At 47.0% G+C, this 20,621-nt stretch overlaps 2 protein-coding genes across 2 annotated transcripts in view; both read left to right on the top strand.

The window, feature by feature from the left end:
- Positions 1-6,643, top strand: part of LOC123103132 (beta-galactosidase 15) — a 31,055-nt gene extending 24,412 nt beyond the window's left edge. Inside the window, exons 11-19 of the mRNA XM_044524630.1 lie at positions 295-492; positions 1,248-1,480; positions 1,858-1,973; positions 2,486-2,583; positions 3,104-3,214; positions 3,811-3,921; positions 4,158-4,366; positions 5,525-5,867; positions 6,308-6,643. Of these exons, the coding sequence (XP_044380565.1) occupies positions 295-492; positions 1,248-1,480; positions 1,858-1,973; positions 2,486-2,583; positions 3,104-3,214; positions 3,811-3,921; positions 4,158-4,366; positions 5,525-5,867; positions 6,308-6,451 (1,563 nt within the window). The 3' untranslated portion in view covers positions 6,452-6,643. The remainder of the gene's footprint in view (positions 1-294; positions 493-1,247; positions 1,481-1,857; positions 1,974-2,485; positions 2,584-3,103; positions 3,215-3,810; positions 3,922-4,157; positions 4,367-5,524; positions 5,868-6,307) is intronic.
- A 1,198-nt stretch (positions 6,644-7,841) lies between these two features.
- On the top strand, positions 7,842-8,970 carry LOC123103131 (glutathione transferase GST 23). Its single transcript, XM_044524629.1, has 2 exons — positions 7,842-8,313; positions 8,417-8,970. Exons 1-2 carry the CDS (start codon positions 7,975-7,977, stop codon positions 8,777-8,779), a joined length of 702 nt encoding a protein of 233 aa, XP_044380564.1. The 5' UTR covers positions 7,842-7,974; the 3' UTR covers positions 8,780-8,970.
- The last annotated feature ends 11,651 nt before the right edge of the window (positions 8,971-20,621 follow it).

Below are 20,621 nucleotides of genomic sequence, written 5' to 3'. Positions count from 1 at the left end.
AGAGAGGGTAATTCGGGCACTGGAGTCCTGAAGAAGGGAATTTTGAAGAGATGGGTTTGGCCCTTAGGGTGTCAATTAGCATCTGGGTTGCTATTGGTACGAATCATACACAGCTCAGGTGGGTATTTGGTTATTTACAGGCCTGAAAGAGGGACAGGAGTTTGTACACATGTGCAATTTGACATGCTGCACGCTGCAGTGGACAGATTAGTTTAAGTGTTCGCGTGCACCAAGTTCACGTATCTCCAATGCAATTATCTCTTAATACTTTGCTTACACTCTTGTTTAATTCAGGCACATGTATATTCCAATGGAAAAGTTCAAACAAACAGAAGCATGACAGGAAATGGACTGATTTGCTCCGCTTTTCTTGCCAATATTGATGAGCATAAATATGCATCAGTCTGGATCTTTGGTAAATCTTATAATCTGCCACCATGGTCTGTGAGCATACTACCAGACTGTGAGAATGTAGCTTTCAATACTGCTCACGTGAGTAATCTATAACTGTGCATATTATTTCTTTCCTATGTATGAGCACAATGTTTGCTTTATCTAGTAGCATCTGAATGCATGTCATATTGTATTAGAAGAAGACTGCGAAAATAGTGGAAACATTTAGAACATGTACAGGGCACCAAAATGAAGGCTAAAAGGAAAAAACAGGGGCCAAAAACTAAGAAACAGGAAACTGAAACAGGTTACATCAACTGCAGCTTAGGCAGGCTGAGCAGGCATGGCTGCCGCATCAGGTGGCCATGCAAGCAGAGGTGTCTCTAGAAGTGCGGTCGAACATAGTTTCTGTATTCAGCTGGAGGCTGTTCCTGGTTCATGACAAAACATGCATAATTAATAATTCTGTAATTATTCTCAGGATTACTGGGATCTCATGTACGCACACAAGGATAACCCCGCAATCTCACCTGTCCTCAGGACCACAAAGATACCAAATTGTTAAACATGAGAGTTTCTAGGTTCGAGCCCCAGTAATTATTTTCAGAAGTTTAGAAACTACTTGGGTGAACTTATTTTTGTCATCGAATGTCTAACCTTTGTATCAGACTTACTTTATTTGATTATTCATGCATTTCCATGTTTACAGTCATGTTAGAACATATGGATGGCTGTAATCGTTTGGATCTGAATTAGATGTTCCACATCAACATGCTGGGTAGATGTCACTGATTTTTTTTATTTTTTATTTTACATTTGTGGTTCTTCTTAACTGTTTACTTGTTATATTTCAGGTTGGTGCACAAACTTCTGTTTTTACGTTTGAATCTGGGTCCCCAAGTCATTCAAGTAGACATAAGCCTAGTCTTTTATTACCTGGGGTTGATGGGTCCTATTTCTCGAGTACTTGGTGGACTTCTAAAGAGATCATTGGTACATGGGGTGGTGAAAGCTTTGCTACGCAGGGAATATTAGAGCACTTGAATGTAACAAAGGACACATCTGACTACCTGTGGTATACTACCAGGTGAATGTTGACCTATATAAGCTGTTAGAGCATATATAATTTTGTGTGCTTACATTCTGTAGGGAACAAACTACCAGTATTCTCTTCTCTAGTTAGCCAATGACTGATTGGGCTGGGTTCTCTCCTTGGAGGCTGATTGAATTGAGAAATACCTTAATACATTTTTCTGGAAATTTACATGTTTGTAGATTTTCAAAGTGATATGGTTTGCTTGATCATCTGCATCAGCTATTGGGTTGCAATAGATCTGTTGTGCCTTCAGAATGCTTGATCAGTATGCAGTTTGATTGTCATGTACTTCACATTCTGATTCTGTTGATAATGCACCCTTTATATTGAGAAGATTTAATATATAAATACATTTTTGGATTTAACAGTGTAAACATTTCGGATGAGGATGTTGGATTTTGGAGTTCAAAAGGGGTTCTTCCTGCACTAAAAATAGACCGAATTCGTGATGTAGCTCGTGTATTTGTAAATGGAGAGCTTGCAGGTATTTATTTGGGACTATCAATCTACATAAAAATGATTACTTATTTGCTGACATCCAGTTTATGTGGAAAAAATGTATCCTACACTAGATCATAGTCGTTAGTTCCTTGGTGGTAATGGTCAATTATTCAATTCCTAATTGTGGTGGTAATGGACCACTATTTCAAGTAAACGTGTTTATGAATTCAAATTGAGATGTTTTTGTTGTTTAATTTTGCCAACCCCATTTAAGAACTGTGTAACATCGGTGCAGTTCAACATTAGTTAGTACTTGTTATATGCTTTAAATAGTTGAACCACCTGTTTCAAGATTTCATTCTATAAATATATAAATATATTTGTGTAGTACAACACAGATTATCGCTGGTAAAAAACTTTGGTCTTGGTTATCTACAAGCAACTTGTCCGATATATTTTTTGAAACATAGTATGACATGCTCTGGTGTTGATGATTTTGTGCCAATGCATAGATGAAAGATTCATTTGTTCATAATGGAATCTTTCAATATGAAGGTAGTCAAGTTGGTCACTGGGTATCACTGAAGCAACCGGTTCAATTTGTTCAAGGTCTTAATAAGCTGACATTGTTGTCAGAAATTGTTGGCTTGCAGGTATTTCGTAATTTTATGATGCCTTTTTTAGCTAAATAATATTATTTATAGCATTTGAGAGATCAGGCGTACATAGTTATTGCCTCAAAACATCTGTGCACTCACCTGTAATTAATAATTAGCAACTATATCACTTAGTCCAGCAATCAGGCTTATGCTTTCTTGGTTAAGTTTGTGGTGTGTCCTTCCCGACTAGGGTTCAACTCCCATTAGGAACGAATTCTGGTGTCTCATGGTCATTTCTACCTTAATGACAATTCCATGGGGCTCCTCTACCGCAGAACTCATTTTTTGTTCTCATATTATACCCATGTTTAAACTGTGGGATTGAAGGTATAATGGGTGAAAGAAATTCAGTTACATTGAAGTGAGCTACTTGTATGCTGTGCATGCATGTGATGCTATCATCTTCATTTAGCTAGCTGTATGTTTTTGTTCTGTTATATATGCACGTATGATCATCACGCACAAAACGTGACACATTATTTGATGTCTCATATTGTCTTGGGCAATCGCAAAGAATTATGGTGCTTTCTTGGAGAAGGATGGAGCTGGATTTAGAGGGCAAGTAAAACTCACTGGATTGCCAAATGGGGACATTGACCTGACTCATTCCGTTTGGACATATCAGGTAAAGCATTGGAATTTTCAGCCACACTTCTACCTTGTTCACACTTTGATGCAGGCGTGCAGACTTTGCATTGAGTATCATAGGTGCTATTTTCAGGGTCTCCCTTAGGTCCTGGAACTTTAATCATCATCTGTGTCCCGGAAGTGCAATTACTCATGCTAGGTGCTAGAATGCACTTCCGGGATCCAGATGACGATCTTTAAAGTTACAGGGCCTCGTGAGACTCCGAAAATAGTTTGACAACCTACATGACGCACATGACAAGGTACTAGATTGTTAAAGGTACTAGAATACTGTACTAGTATTCTTCTGACACACATGACAAGTAGTCCAAAACCATCTATATCGTTAGACCGAATTTACTGGTTAACTACTGAAAATATAGCCAAAAAATTACAGCTTAATTTGGTAGTGAAACTGCTACGGTTCTTCCATGTTTTGTTCTCCACCAAAGGAAATGTTGCATACAGTATCTCTCACCATGTGTTCTTTACCTAGTATTGTTCCAGGTAAGCTTCTGGAGTTGCCATGGACTTAAAATATTTTATCCTGATTTGAGCATACCATGCACATTAAGATGTATATTTGAAATGCAGGTGGGGCTGAAAGGTGAGTTTTCTATGATTTATGCTCCTGAGAAGCAGGCATGTGCTGAGTGGAGTGGCATGCAGATTGACGATATACTGTCACCCTTTACATGGTACAAGGTAAGTTGACTTTCACCTCCATAAACTTGCCATTATATACGGCTGAGGTATTGTATTAGTTCCTTTAGTGCTTTCCATCATTTCTAGCGCTAGCATGGACTTGTCTTTGATATAACTTTTACCTACCCAGGTCAAGCCAATCTTTATCTAATCCATCAAATTTATTTTCAGATTTTACTGCAAGATCATGCAATCTGCACATTGGTTGTCTCTTAACTACTGTTTTCTATATGCAGACTATGTTTGATGCCCCTAAAGGTACCGACCCTGTCGCCATCTATCTTGGGAGCATGGGGAAGGGCCAGGCTTGGGTGAATGGGCATCTAATTGGGCGCTACTGGTCACTAGTAGCGCCAGAATCTGGGTGCTCATCTTCATGCAACTACCCGGGAGCGTATAGTGAGAGCAAATGTCAATCAAACTGTGGAATGCCGACCCAAAGCTGGTATTAAGATTTTAGTATAATTCATTGCATGGTGCCGGGTTTCTCTTCTATATTTGTCTATTCTTTATGTCTATATTTATCATATCTGTAGTGTAAGCATTACATGCAGATAAGCCACAAACTGGAACTCTAAAGTGATGATACAATATTGATAGACATAGGACTAGTCAAGGAATTTCATCATATTTTTAGTTACATAAAATAAACTCCCTCCATCCCTATTTACATACCGTGCATGTATTTTGAGATTCGGCGTTGACCATCAATTTGACCAAGAAAACATGGTTTATGTATCACAAAACTTATACCATTCAATTTGTACTGAAATGTAGTTCCCTTGGACGCTTGGGCCGGTGATATGGTCAGGATACGCCTGTATGCGATCCTCCTCCGAGTGGGTACACTTACTCACCGACAAATCCCGTCCCAGCAATTCTGTACACAGCAGGGCTGCCCGAGGGTGTTCGCGTCGATGTCGAGCTTCAGTAACCATCCGACCTCCACAACGCCACCTCCTTTCCCAAGGTCCGTCACGAGAGGCATTTCCCTCCATCGACATCACCACACTAGCCTTCTGGACCCACGGGACCCTTGTGCCCCTCCACTCCTCCTGCAGTAAACACAACTCCGACGCCTTCCCCCCTAGCACCACTAGCAACTGTTTTGCGCCTCATGTAGCTCGGCACCATGGCAAGTTTGGCACCTCACCCCAGCTGAGTTGGCAGAACGTCATCGTCAGGGTCTTTGCTTCAACTGTGACGAGATTTTATCCACACAAAAGAAAACTGTGACGAAATTTGTGTTCCGGGGTTACTGGTGAGCGTGGCGCCCAAGGTCTCCTGGGAGTCAATTGAAAAGGTTGCTGCTCCACAAGCTGGTTATTTTATCTACTACATAATGGGGCGACCCTCTCAACAGAGAAGAACATCATCGTTTATTTTATCTGCTTACAGTGATTAGGCTTGTGCCAGTAGTAGATCCTTCCATAGTCCCTACTGATGGAGTGTGACTAGTCAACTCTAAATTCTTATGATTGCATTCATTTGATAAGATTAATGTGTATTTTTTTATTTCAATGTGTTTTTTTGTTTGGAAAACTAGCCTTTTACTGTCACATAACCATTTTTTATATTCTCAAACCTTGTTATTTCCAACCAGGTACCACATACCACGAGAATGGCTGCAGGAGTCGGACAATCTTCTGGTATTGTTTGAAGAAACAGGGGGTGACCCTTCAAAGATATCACTGGAGGTTCATTATACCAAAACAATCTGCTCAAGGATATCAGAAAGTTATTATCCTCCCCTTTCTGCTTGGTCACGCCTTACCAGTGGTCGTGTCTTGGTTGATACTATAGCACCAGAACTGCGCTTACGGTGTGATGATGGGCATTTGATCACTAAGATTACATTTGCGAGCTACGGAACTCCATCAGGTGGTTGCCAGAATTTCTCCGAAGGAAAGTGCCATGCTTTGAGTACTCTTGCCTTGGTATCAGAGGTAAGCTGACAAGTCACGACTGCTAAACCTAGTAAATTTCTTCTGATACTAAATGGACGAATGCGAGAGCACCTTTTTAATTTCACACGCTCATGTGCATCAATCATAAAAAGTGTTAGCAAAATTCTAATGGACGGATGCGAAAGCACCTTTTTAGTTTCCCACGCTCATGTGCATCAATCAGTGTTTGCAAAATTCTTAATAAAGAAGAAAAATGAAAGATTTGGAGGGGTTAATTTACCGTGGTTTCTGAACAACGCAAGGCTAAACTTGATCCCGAAAATGAGAGAAGAGACTCCGAGCAAGTCGGTGATTACACTATATGTTTATTTATTCAGTCTGTTAGATAAGGAACAGATGCATGAACTCTGTTCACTAACTTGATGCAAATCTGAATATCTACCAGATGTCATAACACTTATTATTTTCCTCGTTTCCAGGCGTGCGTGGGCAACAACGAATGCGCAATCAGTGTTTCGAATGATGTGTTTGGTGATCCATGCCGAGGAGTCCTCAAGGATTTGGCAGTTGAGGCTGAGTGCTCGCTGTCATCGGCCACCAAAGAACCTCGAGACGAGATGTGATGCGGGATGCTGGTGACAAACTGGTGTAAGGGAGTGTTTCGCTTGACCCATGGTTGTGCTTGGTGTTGGTGTAAAGATAATCCTACAACTGAAGAAATAAGGACAGGGAAAAGTCCGCATACGTACCCCATTGTACATTGTTTGTTACTGGAGATTGGATTTGATTAATGCTGAACAACACATCGGAAATGATCTCTGTGGGCCGACGCTGCAGTCCTAAACGTGGTGCGAACATTGTAGATTTGATTTCATTAATGAAATCGACAGCCATGACTCTGATCACAAAAACAATAAAATCGATCAGCCATGCAAGAGACTGAAGAAGCTGAAGGATAAAATTCTAGAACTGTATTATATGTTGGGTGAATGAGCTTGAATTGATATATTACTCCCTCCAATTCATATTAATTGATGTTGTCTTAGTGTATTTTTATACTAAAGCAGCATGAATTAATACGGGATCGGAAGGAGTAACTTAAAAAAAAACAGAAACGCTACGTTCCACCCGACTGATAATAGCGCGGGCGTCCACCCCCTGCACCACCTCCACCACCGTTTGATCAGACGATACTTAGCAACCCACACCATAGGCTAACTTCTGCAATACGGCCCTTGTTGCAATTGTTGCAATACAGGTATATCAGACATAATACAGGTCTCAAACACTAAACAATGTCAACACAACGTTTCCCACGATGCCTCATCGCCCGATTCCATCCGGCCGATCGCTGGGAGTGCCGTCGTCGGCGAGGCCTGCGTCCATCGTTGCACCCTGTTCCCTGCCCCCTCCACCTCTCTTCTTCTCGTGTTCGCAACCAACCATGAACTCCGGCCACCACCACCGTCCTTCGGCCGCTCGCCTCCACTACTACCGTCGGCCGTGCGGTGCGCCTGAGCTTGGCACGGCTGCAGCCGACCTCCTCCATGACGTTTTCGACCATCACCGGTCGCCTCCCTGTTGCAATTGCGACGACCGGGTTGCAAGGGGCGACGGCGAACGATGGCGGCGTTTCTGCAACATCATTTCCATTGCAAATTTTTTTGGCAAGATCATTTGTGCTGCAAAATTTCCTTCCGCAAGGACACCCATGTTGCAAAAATGTGAAGCCGAAAAAAATCTGCAACATCATCTATATTTCAAATGGTTTCTGCAACATGAGCTCTACTGCAAAGAGCTCTGCAATACTACATTTGTTACAATGCTGAAGACGATGATAGCGTCAGATCTAACGGCTACCGAGGCGGCAGATTTTTTGAAAAGATCTGTCGGCTGAAGCAGGCCCAAAGAAAAAAAAGGTGATCGGGCATTGCAGGTCTTCTTCATGCTTGAATTGGCTGCGCCTTTCATTAACTGTGAAAACGAAGGAAGCAACGTCGATCGTCCAGACTGCTCAGTCCCAAGTCAAGCCACCGGACCTGACTAATCAAACACTGGAGCCATCAAAATATCTCCGCCACAAGAAAACACTACAAATTCAGCAAACTGGCCAAACGGATCATTAGATTAGAAAGCCATCATCGCCATGGATGATCATCAAGAGGAAGCGCCGGAGAAGGTGAAGCTTTTCGGCATGTGGGCGAGCCCCTACGTCCTCAAGGTAAAATGGGCTCTCAGCATCAAGGGCGTGGAGTACGAGTACGTGGAGGAGGACCTGAGGAACAAGAGCGACGACCTCCTGGAGCACAACCCCGTGCACAAGAAGGTCCCCGTGCTGCTCTACCGCGGCAAACCGGTGGCGGAGTCCGACGTCATCGTCGAGTTCGTCGACGAGGCGTGGAGCTACCGCGGCGGCCGCATCCTCCCCGACGACCCCCACGAGCGCGCCATGGCCCGCTTCTGGGTGAGGTTCGTGCACGACAAGGTCAGCGCAGCGGTTCTCTTTCCTCTGTTCCCAAGTTCGATCCAACTCGGTTAGTTCGTCACAGATGATACGATCTGACTGAGCAATATATTACCACATGCAGCTCTCGCCGCCGATCTGGAAGTGGTTCACGGCGGCGCCAGGCGAGGGCCAGAAGGCCGCGCTGGGGGCCGCCGTGGAGCAGCTGCAGGTCCTGGAGGACTTGCTCGCCCTCGGCGGCAAGGATTTCTTCGCCGGGGAGAGCGTCGGGCTCGTCGACCTGTCGCTCGGCGCGTTGGCGTACGTGATCCCGATGTACGAGGAGATCATCGGCGTGAGGATGGTCACCGAGGAGAGGTTCCCGTCTCTGTCGGCGTGGATGGGGCGGTTCTTGGACTCGCCGCCGGTGAAGGATCACCCGCCGCCAGTGGAGAGGCTGAAACCCAGGTACCGAGCCATGCGCGAAGCCTTTCTGAACATGGGCTAGCTCAAAGGCACTGTCTGCGTCTTCAGTTATGATTAAAGTATAAGAATGCTTGTACTAGCATGATATATACAGTCCTAGCCCGCAAAAAAAAACGATATATATATGGTCCAGTGCATCTTTGTGTTTACATGGCTTGTACTATGATCATTATTGATATAAATGAGACACGTATTCACCACACAAGAAAATGACTCTTGTTTCCGATGAAATTTCAGAAATTCTAATCACCACGGCAGGTACCGAATATACGCATTTCAGGCACAATATTATGGAGACATAAATTTAAGTCAGATTTCAACAGAAACCAAATTTTTGACGCGGCTACTCTGCAACTACATGTATATTGTCATCATTGGAAAAAGAAATAGCCCTGTGACATTTTTTCTCTAAAAAATACTCGTGTAAGAACATCTACAACTGAAATGTCCTAATTTGGGCCCTATAGCGTCCAGTTACCTCTCATTTGGCAACGTCCACAGCCGTCCCCCTTATATCCGAACCTCTAAATCCATGCAACCCCATGCGGCGTGATCAAAATAGCACATAGATAATTCAATATGGCATAGATCAGATTGGACATAGCAGAGTTCAATTTATAGCCGGACATAGCGTGCGAAGTTCACAAAAGATCGGACATAGCATAGCATATTCACAAAAGTTTATCATACGATACATAAATTAGAGCTAGGGGGTGCCGGATTTCACACTTTCCTCGCTGGTCCCTTCCCCTTGCGGTCTTTGGAGCAGCGGTAGTAGTCTTCGACGTACACATCGGTGGACGGAGAGGAATCGTCATCATCGTCAGTGGTTGTGCCGTTGTCGGATGAGGGAGAGGAACGGATCCCGGCTTGACATCGGGCCGTGAGGCGCGAGGTGGGCGGCTTTCTCCGCGGCAGCTGCCTTCTCCTTGGCAATCAGACCACCTTCGCATTTTGTCGTCGACGACGGGGGGCATCTGTCTCCGCCGACATGAAGGAGTGGAGGATGACGTAGTGGAGAAGATCGTCGTTAGAGTCAGTGGGCGGGAGTGGCTCGGGCGTGACACAACCCATAACCGAACCGGTTGGATATGGCTTGTGCCGCCCTCTACCTCGTGCGGCGAGCGGCCCGCACCTTCGACGCGGGGAGCCGCGGTGGGCATAGGGTTGGCGGTGCAACACGAGCACCCAGTGTTGTCCATTAGGAGCAGGGGTTGGAGGTGCGAGCATCATGGAGCTTGAGTTTTTGCCCCTGTCCATCTGCAGCCGATGGAAGGCGAGCTACTTGTCGTCCGAGGCGGAGCTAGATCCCTCCTTAAGGAGCACCTCCCATTCAACAGGGTCGGACTTGTTGTCGAATCCGCTGCCAGAGTTGGCCATGGTAGGAGGAGACGGGACGGGAAGAACACGGCAGGGAAGCAGAGTGGGGCGGTCAAGTGTGTGGAGTATGGACTAGAGTTTGGTTCGGGTGGGGTATATGTGGGATCGGACTGCGCCAGATTGGGCCAGTCCGACGTGGCGGCCACGTTCAGGCACGTCCTGACCGCCTTACATATGGGTTTAGATTTTTTTTTTTAGAACACATATGGGTTAGGTTTGAGGGTGCGAACATCCTAAACATTGGGACGGCTATTAAAGGTCCGATTGAATGGTAAATTTGTGTCCGAACACTGACGGGGCTTCTCTACTTGAACAATAAAGGAACAGTTTGAGGGACGAAAACTCGTAGGGGCACAGAGGTATGGGGCTACGTACCTACCAAACCCTGCCCGGCTGCTTGATTGCCTCGCGATTTATAAAGTAGTTGGATCCCGCATAAGGACATATTAAATACACGGTAAATTTTAAATTTCAGTCATTCGAACTTACCAACTAAAACTTGTGATTTTCTCGTTGGCTCGTACCTAATTTTATACTCCCTCCATTCCAAAATATAGTGCGCCCGTGCTTCCCGAGGTCGAACTTTGACCACAAATTTAACGAACAAGACCGATTGCAGCGGGAGAAAAAATTACATAATTAAAAACTTCTTTCGAATACGAATTCACTGATATAATTTTTGCTCCCGCCGCAATCGGTCTTGGTAATTAAATTTACGGTCAAAGTTGAAGCACGGGGATAGAGGAAGCACTACATTATGGAATGGAGGGAGTAATAAAATTTTAAGACACTTTTTGGTCGGTCGCAGGCACAAAAAAATCGTAATTTTACTGGTTGCTCATATTAAGTTTGAAGAGTTGAAACTTAATATTTATTATTTATTTTTCAAAAAAATTTATTATTTAAAAACCCGAGTTACGAGAAACACGGCATAAAACCAGAAATTAATTTAAACTTTTTATTCAAAAGATATAAAAAATAAAAATTGAAAGTCACAAAATAAAAGCACGGGCGGGACTTGCGTGCCCCGAATCCTCTCCCATTTGAGGTCTCCTTTGGTTTGGAGGAATTTCATAGGAATTCTAGAGGATAGGATTCTTATAGGATTTTTTTCTTAGCCTTTTGGTTCATAGGAATGGATTCCTATTCCTACATAGAATTAGTTCCTATCCTCCACATTTTATAGAAAAATAAAAATGAGCCTAGACTTAATGAAAACAAATGATGTCAACCAAATGACATCTTCTTTTCTATTCCTATTCATAGAATTTAAGATATATGTCATCTCATTTCCTACAAAATTCCTATTTCTAGGATAATACTATCTTATGAACCAAAAAGGCCTGAGTGATTTAGTTGTAGATGAGATGTTCCGTATGGCGAGGATCACTGGAAGTGGATTCCCTGTTGATTGAACAGGCGAGGTGAGGTGATGATTTGCTTCCTTGACCAGATGTTGACCATGCAAGAGCCAAGAAGCACTGTCGCCATGTTCAGCCTGGGGCTGAGGACCCACCCTGTTTTCTTACTCCAACTTCAAGGAGTGGTAACATACTCCCATGATTATAAAATAATTTGCATGCGCACAATGATATTTAATAATGGTGGAAACAGACGCAGCCAGTGTCTCCGAGTTACGAGACATGCCCCGGATATCTGCTTTCCACTCGTTGCCGCCAGTAACCGAGACTAGCCCAGGATGGAAAACTGTTGTGACTTGGCTCAACTTCAACTTATCAAGGCCTGCTCTTTCGAGTTTCAAAAAAAAAGGCCTGCTCTTTCGTGGGTTCTCTTCAGATTTTGATTCAAACTAAGAGAAACTCCAACGGGGGACTTAAACGGACGCACGCTTTGTCAGTTTTTTGTCCGTTTGGATCGATCAGGCGAATGTGCGCATCCGTATTTTAAAATGAGTCGACTTGACCGTCTAACGGAGAGGCCGACACAAATGTGCCGTCGTGGAAAAAAATAAGTTGCACGAAATAAACATAAATAAACATAAAGTGGCCGATCAAACGCCGGCAAAGTCCACCTAAATCTAATAAACATTAAAAAAAAGTCTGCGCCCGCCCGACACGCTGCCCTAGACGTCGTCGGCCTTGCTCTTGCCCTTGCCGTTGACGCCGCCGTCGTCGATGAGGTCGATGAAGACCGGAGCAGGGCCAGCCCATCCGAATGCCACCTGGTACGCTTCCTCCGGCGTCTGCTGGGGCGGCGGCATTGCGGCAAGCCCCGCGCGCGCGCTCCTCCTCCTCCTCCTCGAGCCGGAGCGCCTCCGCGTCGCATTGGAGCATGGCGTCGTAGCGCATCTGCTCCTCGCCGTCGGCCTGCTCCTGGCGGAGCCAGTGCTCCTTCCATCGCTCGAGGTGGGCCGCCTCCTCCTCCGGCGTCGCGACGAAGTGGACGGGAGGCGCGCTCACCCACTTGCAGTACTGACCCGTCCACGAGTAGGCCTCCTCCGGCCAAGTGGGTGGAGGCGGGCAGCGCTTACGCGTCGGCTCCGGCTCCGGCTCCGGCTTGGGCTGGACGGGCGGCGACGGTGGCGGTGGCGGCACGAAGAGCGGGGTGTGGACAGAGTCCACCGCTGCCGACAGGGCAAGGGCTTGCTCCAGCTCATCCCAGTGCGCGTCCTCCTCGAGGCGGCTAGCCTCCAGCGCGTGCTGCAGGGCCTCCTCGAGGGCGTCATGGTACTCCGCCTCCGCCTCCATGTCCTCTGGCTCTACCTGCGGGGGCTGCGGTGGGAACGGCGGCGGGACGGCGTCGACACCCGAGCACCGTTGCTCCTCGTGTTCGAGGGCGAACCACGCCTCCCAGTTGGGGGAGTCGGCGACGTACTCTGGCGGCCGACGCTGCTCTGGCGTGAGCTGCGCGCGGCGCCTGCGCACCTCGTCGTCGTGCGCCCGTTGTGTACGAGGAACTGCCAGCACCGGGATCCGCTGTGGATCCAGATGCCAATGGTGCGGCAGCGTGACATCGGGTATGACAATGGCTGCTTGTACTCCCAGTGCCACCGCGCTTGGTGCACCGGGATGTGCAGGCGCCGGCGACCAGGGCGAAAACGCGTCGCCGTCGGAGGAGGAGAAGGGGGAAGGGGAGCACGGGAGGACGAGGCGCCGGGGGTGCCTTTGCCCTTGCCATTGCTGCTGTCGAAGAGGCCCATGGGTAGGGTTTGCGGTCGCCGGCGAGGAAGCAAAGAGAGTGGTGGGGGGAGGGCAGATGTGGACGAGAAAAGTGGATGAGGCTGACCCCGCCGTACGCGTGGTTAAGAAAGGACGCTTCCACTGGCTGACGCGTGGGCCCGCTGTCGATGGTCGTCATAATTTAGACGACCGGTGGCGATTGGGTGGCCGCCAAGTGGGGACGCGGCGGACGGCGAGGAGACGCGCGGCGCGTCCGCGCCGACGCATTCCAGACGTAATTTTGGGCCGGAAATGGGTCGGCGCGGACGCGAGGCGAACACGATTTGAGTTTGGGTCGGCACGTTGAACCGCCACTTTTGTCCGCGCCGACCCAAACGAACGCAGACGGACGAAATGGGTCACCCGTTAAAGTTGCTCTAAGAGCATCTCCAATAAATAATAGATAATGTAAATTTGAAGATGTAAAAATTTACATCTCTAAAAAAGGCAACTCTCACCAATAATATATATTAAAGATATAAAAAGGTAACTAATAGATGATGTAAAAGTGAAGATGTAAAACCGGCAGCCGGTCGCCCGGCCCACGGCAGCTGCTCAACAGTAGCACAACAACAAGAACATATGTTTCGAACAGAACTTAAAATATAAATTTCAGAAAATTTTGGACATAAACAACAGCTTATCAAATCGACGACGACCAAAACAATAACTAATTGGTGGTAACCCACAAAACTATCAATGAATATCAATAAAAAATATGTACATCATGAACTTCTGTGTGACATTCGGATATTTAAGCTACAATAACCCTCTGCTAATGATGCCACGTCACCTCGATTACTGTTGCTAATCTCACGTTAGTTTAAAACTGATTTAAATTCAAATTCAAAATCAAGCAAACATTTTTTTTCAAATATTAAAACTAAAATGTTCGGAGTGAACCAAATATTACATAGGTAATTAGGATGGAGAGACCACATTATTATAAAATAATTAAATGCTCTTGAATAAATAAAACAGCAGCAAAAACATTTAGTTAAATACCTTTTATACTTTATAAAATTTTAAACTAATTTATTTTGGGGTTTAAACTTTTGTGGCCATGGTGTAATTCATAAAACTAATTTAGGTACTAATAATATATTTTACAAAACTAAAATAAATTGATGAATGTAATAAAATAGAAAAGAAATAAAAAAACAAATAAAAAGGCAAAGGTCACCCCCTTTTCCCACAGAGCCCGGCGCTGCCTCTTGGCCCAGTCGGCTCCGTCAGACCAGGCCGGCCCAAACGGCCACCACTCACTCCCCTTATCCCCAACCCGACCGACACCCACAACCCCCCACTCCACCTCGCTCTCTCCCCCCTCTACCTCGAATCTGGATCGAGATCGGGGCGCCCATCGCTCGGTGTCGAAGCCTCTCGCCGGCACCCCTCGTCTTCGACCCCGTCGCCCTTCGCTCGGGCCGACCGCGTCGCCCACCGCCCACCGCCTCTGACGCCGCTAGACCCCGCCGTTGTCGGACCCACCTCGCGGAGCGGCGCCGCCCTCCTCCTCCTCATCTCCTCCTCGCCGGGCTCCATCGTCGTCGTCGTCTTCGTCAAACGCGGCCGTCCCCGTCCTCCTCCCCGAGAACCGCTGCCACTGTCCTACGGCCCCGCGGTGAGGCCCCAACCTCTCCTTCTCCCTTGTTCCCGCGACGACCGCGCCCGCGCCATGGTCATCTGCACCGCGCCATCGCTGCCCGCACCTCCCCTGCTCCTGCCGCACCTGCTGCTGCTGCACGCGCCGCCCGTCTCGTAGTTGCCTCGCCTATGCCATGCCTCCCTGTGCCGCTGCCAACCCCGGGCCACCGTGCCCGCGGCCAACTCCGGCACCCCGCTACGCCCGGCGCTCGCGCCCATGGCCTCGTACGCTCACCGCGCACCGCCACAGCCCCGCCTCTGCGCCCGTCGCTGCGTCGTCCCGCAGCTTCCTCGTCTGGCCGCGCCTTGCCCACTGCTGCAGCTGCTCTACTTCTGCTGCCCAGTCGCCGCGCGCCCGCTTCGCCTCCTGCTGCTTGCTACTGCTTCTGCCGCGCCCCACCTCTGCTTCTCACCGCGCTGGTCGCGCCGCTGCTTGGACCCGCTGCCCCGCGCACCCTTGCACGTGCCCCGGCACACGAGCCTGCGCCCCTGTATCCTCGAGCATCGCCGCCCCTGTACCCTCGTCGCCGCTCACCATGCCCGCGTCGCTCGCCCGCGACCCCTCTATTGCTGCTCTGCACAGCCCCCCTGGCTGCGTCCACGCCCCTCTGCTTCGCCCGCCACGGATCCGTTCGCCCCGTCGGTGCCTTCGCCCGCCCCGCGCGCCGTACCACCCTCGTCGGAGCACCCCTGCCGCCCTGCAGCGGCCGGTCGGGTGCGCCTCTGTTCGGGTTATGCCCGACGCCCGCGCCCGCTATGGCTCCCCCATAAACACTGACTAGGGGGCCCCGCCCCTGGAACATATTTTTTTAAAAACAAATAAATAAAATAATAATAATTAATTGAAGGAATAATTAACTTAATTAATTTTGATTAATTAAGTTAAACAACTAATTAAACTAATTACACCTTACTTACCAAATTAACATGATTAGTTAATTAATTAATTAGTGAATGACAATGGGGCCCACCCCCCTAAATAATCCTGATTAGGTTAATTTATGTGTTTAATTCAAATGGGTCACTCACGGGTGGGACCCACCTGTCAGGTTGACCAGGTCAACTACTGACGTCAGCAAACACTATTCTGGATAATGTTGAATTAAAATAATTAAATAAATCCTAAAAATGATTTAATTCTTTTAAAATCGATATAAAATAAACCGTAACTCGGATGAAAAAACTTTGTACATGAAAGTTGCTCAGAACGACGAGACAAATCCGGATACGTAGCCCGTTCGTCTGCCACGCATCCCTAGCATAGCGAACACACAACTTTCCCCCTCCGGTTCGTCTGTCCGAAAACGCGAAACACCGGGGATATTTTCCCGGATGTTTTCCCCTTTCACCGGTACCACCTCTTACCGCGTTAGGGCACCCCTAGCACCGCTACTTGTCATGTCATGCATCACTATGCATCTGTTTGCTTAATATTTATTGTTTCTTCCCCCCTCTTCTCTCGCTAGACACCGAGACCGACGCCGCTACTACCCAGTACGATTACGGTGATGACGACCCTCTCTCTTGCTAGAGCAACCAGGAAAGCGCCCCCCTTGATCACCAGATATCGCCTACTCTTCTCTCTACTGCTTGCATTAGAGTAGTGTAGCATGTTACTGCTTTCCGTTAATCCTATTCTGTTGCATAGCCTGTCATTGTTGCTACAACTGTTGATACCTTACCTGCAATCCTAAATACTTAGTATAGGATGCTAGATTATCATCAGTTGCCCTACATTCTTCTCAGTCTGCCATACTATACTATCGGGCCGTGATCACGTCGGGTGTTGATCACGGGTAAATACCTACATATATACATACTATTCAGGTGGTGAATAAAGTCGGGCCGGCTCGTTGAGTACCCGCAGGTGATTCTGATGTGGGGGCTGAAGGGGCAGGTGGCTCCATCCAGGTAGTGGTGGACTTGAGTTCCCGACGGCCCCCGATTGTTACTTTGAGGCGGAGCGACAGGGCAGGTTGAGACCACCTAGGAAAGAGGTGGGCCTGGCCCTGGTCGGCGTTCGCGTTGACTTCAAGATAACACGCTTAACGAGATCTTGGTATTTGATCTGAGTCTGGCTACTGGCCTATACGCACTAACCAACTACGCGGGAACAGTTATGGGCACTCGACGTCATGGTATCAGCCGAAGCCTTCGTGACGTCAACGACTGAGCGGCGCGCGCCGGGTTGGACCGCGTAACGCAATTCCTTTGTAATGGAGGTTGCTAGGTCTGCTCATGTAACACCCTCGATGCGACTATATCTCCCATGTGTTGAGGCACGACTTAGAGGCATAATCGCATTGAAGGCATATGTCGCAAGTTAGGCAATCTTCATAAACATCCCATGTAATATAATTAATAAAAGGGGAGATAACATAGTTGGCTTACACTCGCCACGTCAATCAAGGTACATAAATAACATTACATCATTCAAACACTCATGGCCCGACTACGGCGCCAAAATAAAAGACAACCCAACAAGCGACACGGTCCCGATCACCCCCAACTGGGCACCACTACTGATCATCAGGAAAAGAAACATAGTATCGTTGCGAGTCCTCATCGAACTCCCACTTGAGCTCAAGCGCGTCCCCTGGAGCGGAATCATCAGGCCCTGCATCTAGTGTAATAGTAATCTGTGAGCCACAGGGACTCAGCAATCTCGCACCCTCGCGATCAAGACTATTTAAGCTTATAGGTAAGGCAAGGTAAAAATATAAGTGGAGCTACAACAAGCGACTAGCATATATGGTGGCTATCCTGTTCGCAAAAGAGAGCGAGAAGAGGAGGCAAAGCACGGGCGAGAAACTAGAGAACAACTTGCGCAAGCATTACTCCAACACCGTGTTCACTTCTCGGACTCCGCCGAGAAGTGACCATCACGGTAACTCACACGGTTGATTCATTTTAATTAAGTTAAGGTTCAAGTTATCTACAACCGGACATTAACAAATTCCCATCTGCCCATAACCGTGGGCACGACTTTCGAAAGTTTAAATCCCTGCAGGGGAGTCCCAACTTAGCCCATGACAAGCTCTCACGGTCAACGAAGGAATAGACCTCCTCCCGAGACGTTCCGATCAGACTCGGTACCTCGGTTCTTCAAGACACTTCGACAGGTTAAAACTAATCCAGCAACACCGCCCGAATGTGCCGACAAATCCCGATATGAGCTGCACATATCTCGTTCTCAGGGCACAATCGGATAAGCAATCCGTACAACTAAAACCAGCCCTCGAGTTTCCCCGAGGTGGCGCTGCAAGGGGCTCTAGGTTGGACCAACACTCAGAGGAGCACTGGCCCGGGGGGGGGGGGGTTTAAAAAAAAGATGACCCTCGGGCTCCGGAAACCCAAGGGAAAAAGAGGCTAGGTGGCAAATGGTAAAACCAAGGTTGGGCATTGCTGGAAAAGCTTTAATCAAGGCGAACTATCAAGGGGTTCCCATTATAACCCAACCGCGTAAGGAACGCAAAATCCGGGAACATAACACCGATATGACGGAAACTAGGGCGGCAAGAGTGGAACAAAACACTAGGCGAGAGGCCGAGCCTTCCACCCTTTACCAAATATATAGATGCATTAAGATAACATGGCAAAATAATGATATCCCAACAAGTAAATAAATGTTCCAACAAGGAACGGTCTCCAATCTTCACCTGCAACTAGCAACGCTATAAGAGGGGTTGAGCAAAGCGGTAACATAGCCAATCAACGGTTTGCTAGGACATGGTGGGTTAGAGGTTTGACATGGCAATTTGGGAGGCTTGAAAGCAAAAGGTAGGCATCGTAGCATTGGCAAAGCAAAAGAGCGAGCAATCTAGCATAGCAAAGATAGTAGTGATTTCGAGGGTATGATCATCTTGCCTGCAAAGTTGTCAGAGTTGACTGGATCCTCGAAAGCAAACTCAACGGGCTCCTCGTTAGCGAACTCGTCTCCCGGCTCTACCCAAACAAGACAAACAAGCAACAAGGGCACAATCAACCACGTGCAAAGCTCAAACGATATGATGCAAAGATGATATGCTATGCGGGATGCGATGCGGGATGCATATGCAAGATTTGACAAGGAATGCATGAACCTGGCCTCAACTTGGAAATCCAATTGTGCCACTTAAAAGATGAGATGAAATCGCTTGAAAACGATATAAAGAACGCCGGAATCGGAGTTATGGTTTGGAAATGGCAAGCGATTCAAATATGACCACGTTCTGCGATTTACAGCAAGTAGCCATCTAAATGCAATGAGATGAATATGCTACAACACTCAAACATGACATAAAAAGACATGTCTGGGATGCATTCAAGATGCTTAAGAAAAGTCTAGCACTAAGCTACGGCCAATTCATCCATTAACAGGTTCAAACAAGCATGGCAAAAATGCATATGGTAAACAGATCTCAGACTTAATGAAATTAACACTTGTCTGGAATTTCAGATCAGATAGCACTCTTCGGAGCAACAAAACTATATGCTACAGGACCTGAACATGGCAAAGTAAAACATGGCATGGAGCTACTCAAAAAGCTTAACAAAAGTCCCTTAGTGACCTTGAGCCAAAAGGGATCAGAAAACACATTTGCAAGCATGTGAACATAGCAAAAGCATAATCAGTTTTCAGACTTAGTGAAAACTGGGGCATGCTGAAACAGATCTCAAGTAGGCATGTTTACGAGCTCGATGCACTCACTACGGAGCAAGTCATGATAACCTAAGCATACATCCATCAAGAATACACAAAATGCAAGCTAGACATGGCAAGAACAATGACATAGCATGCACGGATCAACTACAACATCATCGGCAAAATCTCTAACTAATAGACAATCTACCCAAATTCACGAAGTAGCAAAAGTAGAGCTCGATTGACTCAAGCTAGGGTGCTCCATAATTGCAAACAAAGACATGGATGGATAGAGCACTACAAGATTAACAAAACATACTTACTGATCATCCTCAAAAGAGGCACGGATCACTAGGAAACAACATGAACATATGGCCATATGAGATAAACAGCTCAAGGACTTAGTGGAAATGCTAAGTGCCTGAAATCAGCATTACCAAGTGCCTCACTTTGCAAGCTTGTACTAGTCACCACACATATCACAAAAATACATGGGTTGCACCTCTGGAAAGATGGAAAAACCCTTAACAAAACATATGTAGAGCTCAGGGGCATATCATGCACACAATAATCATGGCAAAAATGACAAATATCTAAATGGAACAGCAGATCTGACAATAATCTCAAGTAGCACTCTTCTAACAGCATTTAGGGCATCAAGATGAACTCAAATGAAAATGATGCAATGGAATGAAATGATGTACTCTCTCAGGCGAACATTTTGATATGCTATATGCCAAAAACGGAGCTACGGATACGGAGATATAGCATGATGAACATAAGCACATGAACTAGGGTTAGGAACAAAAGTCAACCGGATCCGATCCAGATCTGGATCCGGGCACTGTAGCAGCTCGCGAAGCCCAAGGTTCATTGGCCAGAGATCGAGGTCGCGGCGGTTGCCGGCGCTTGCGGATGAGGAGGGTTCACCGGAGATGGCCGGGGATGACGCCGGAGTGGCTTGGAGGTGCGGCGTCGAGGTGGAGATGGCAGCGGCCGGCCGGCGTCGAGCGCCGGCGAGGAGAGTGCGGCGC

Source organism: Triticum aestivum, chromosome 5A (assembly GCF_018294505.1).
Source record: "Triticum aestivum cultivar Chinese Spring chromosome 5A, IWGSC CS RefSeq v2.1, whole genome shotgun sequence".
Classification (NCBI taxonomy): domain Eukaryota; kingdom Viridiplantae; phylum Streptophyta; class Magnoliopsida; order Poales; family Poaceae; genus Triticum; species Triticum aestivum.
Note: the sequence above shows the minus strand (reverse complement) of the source record. Positions and strands in the feature narration are given on the sequence as shown.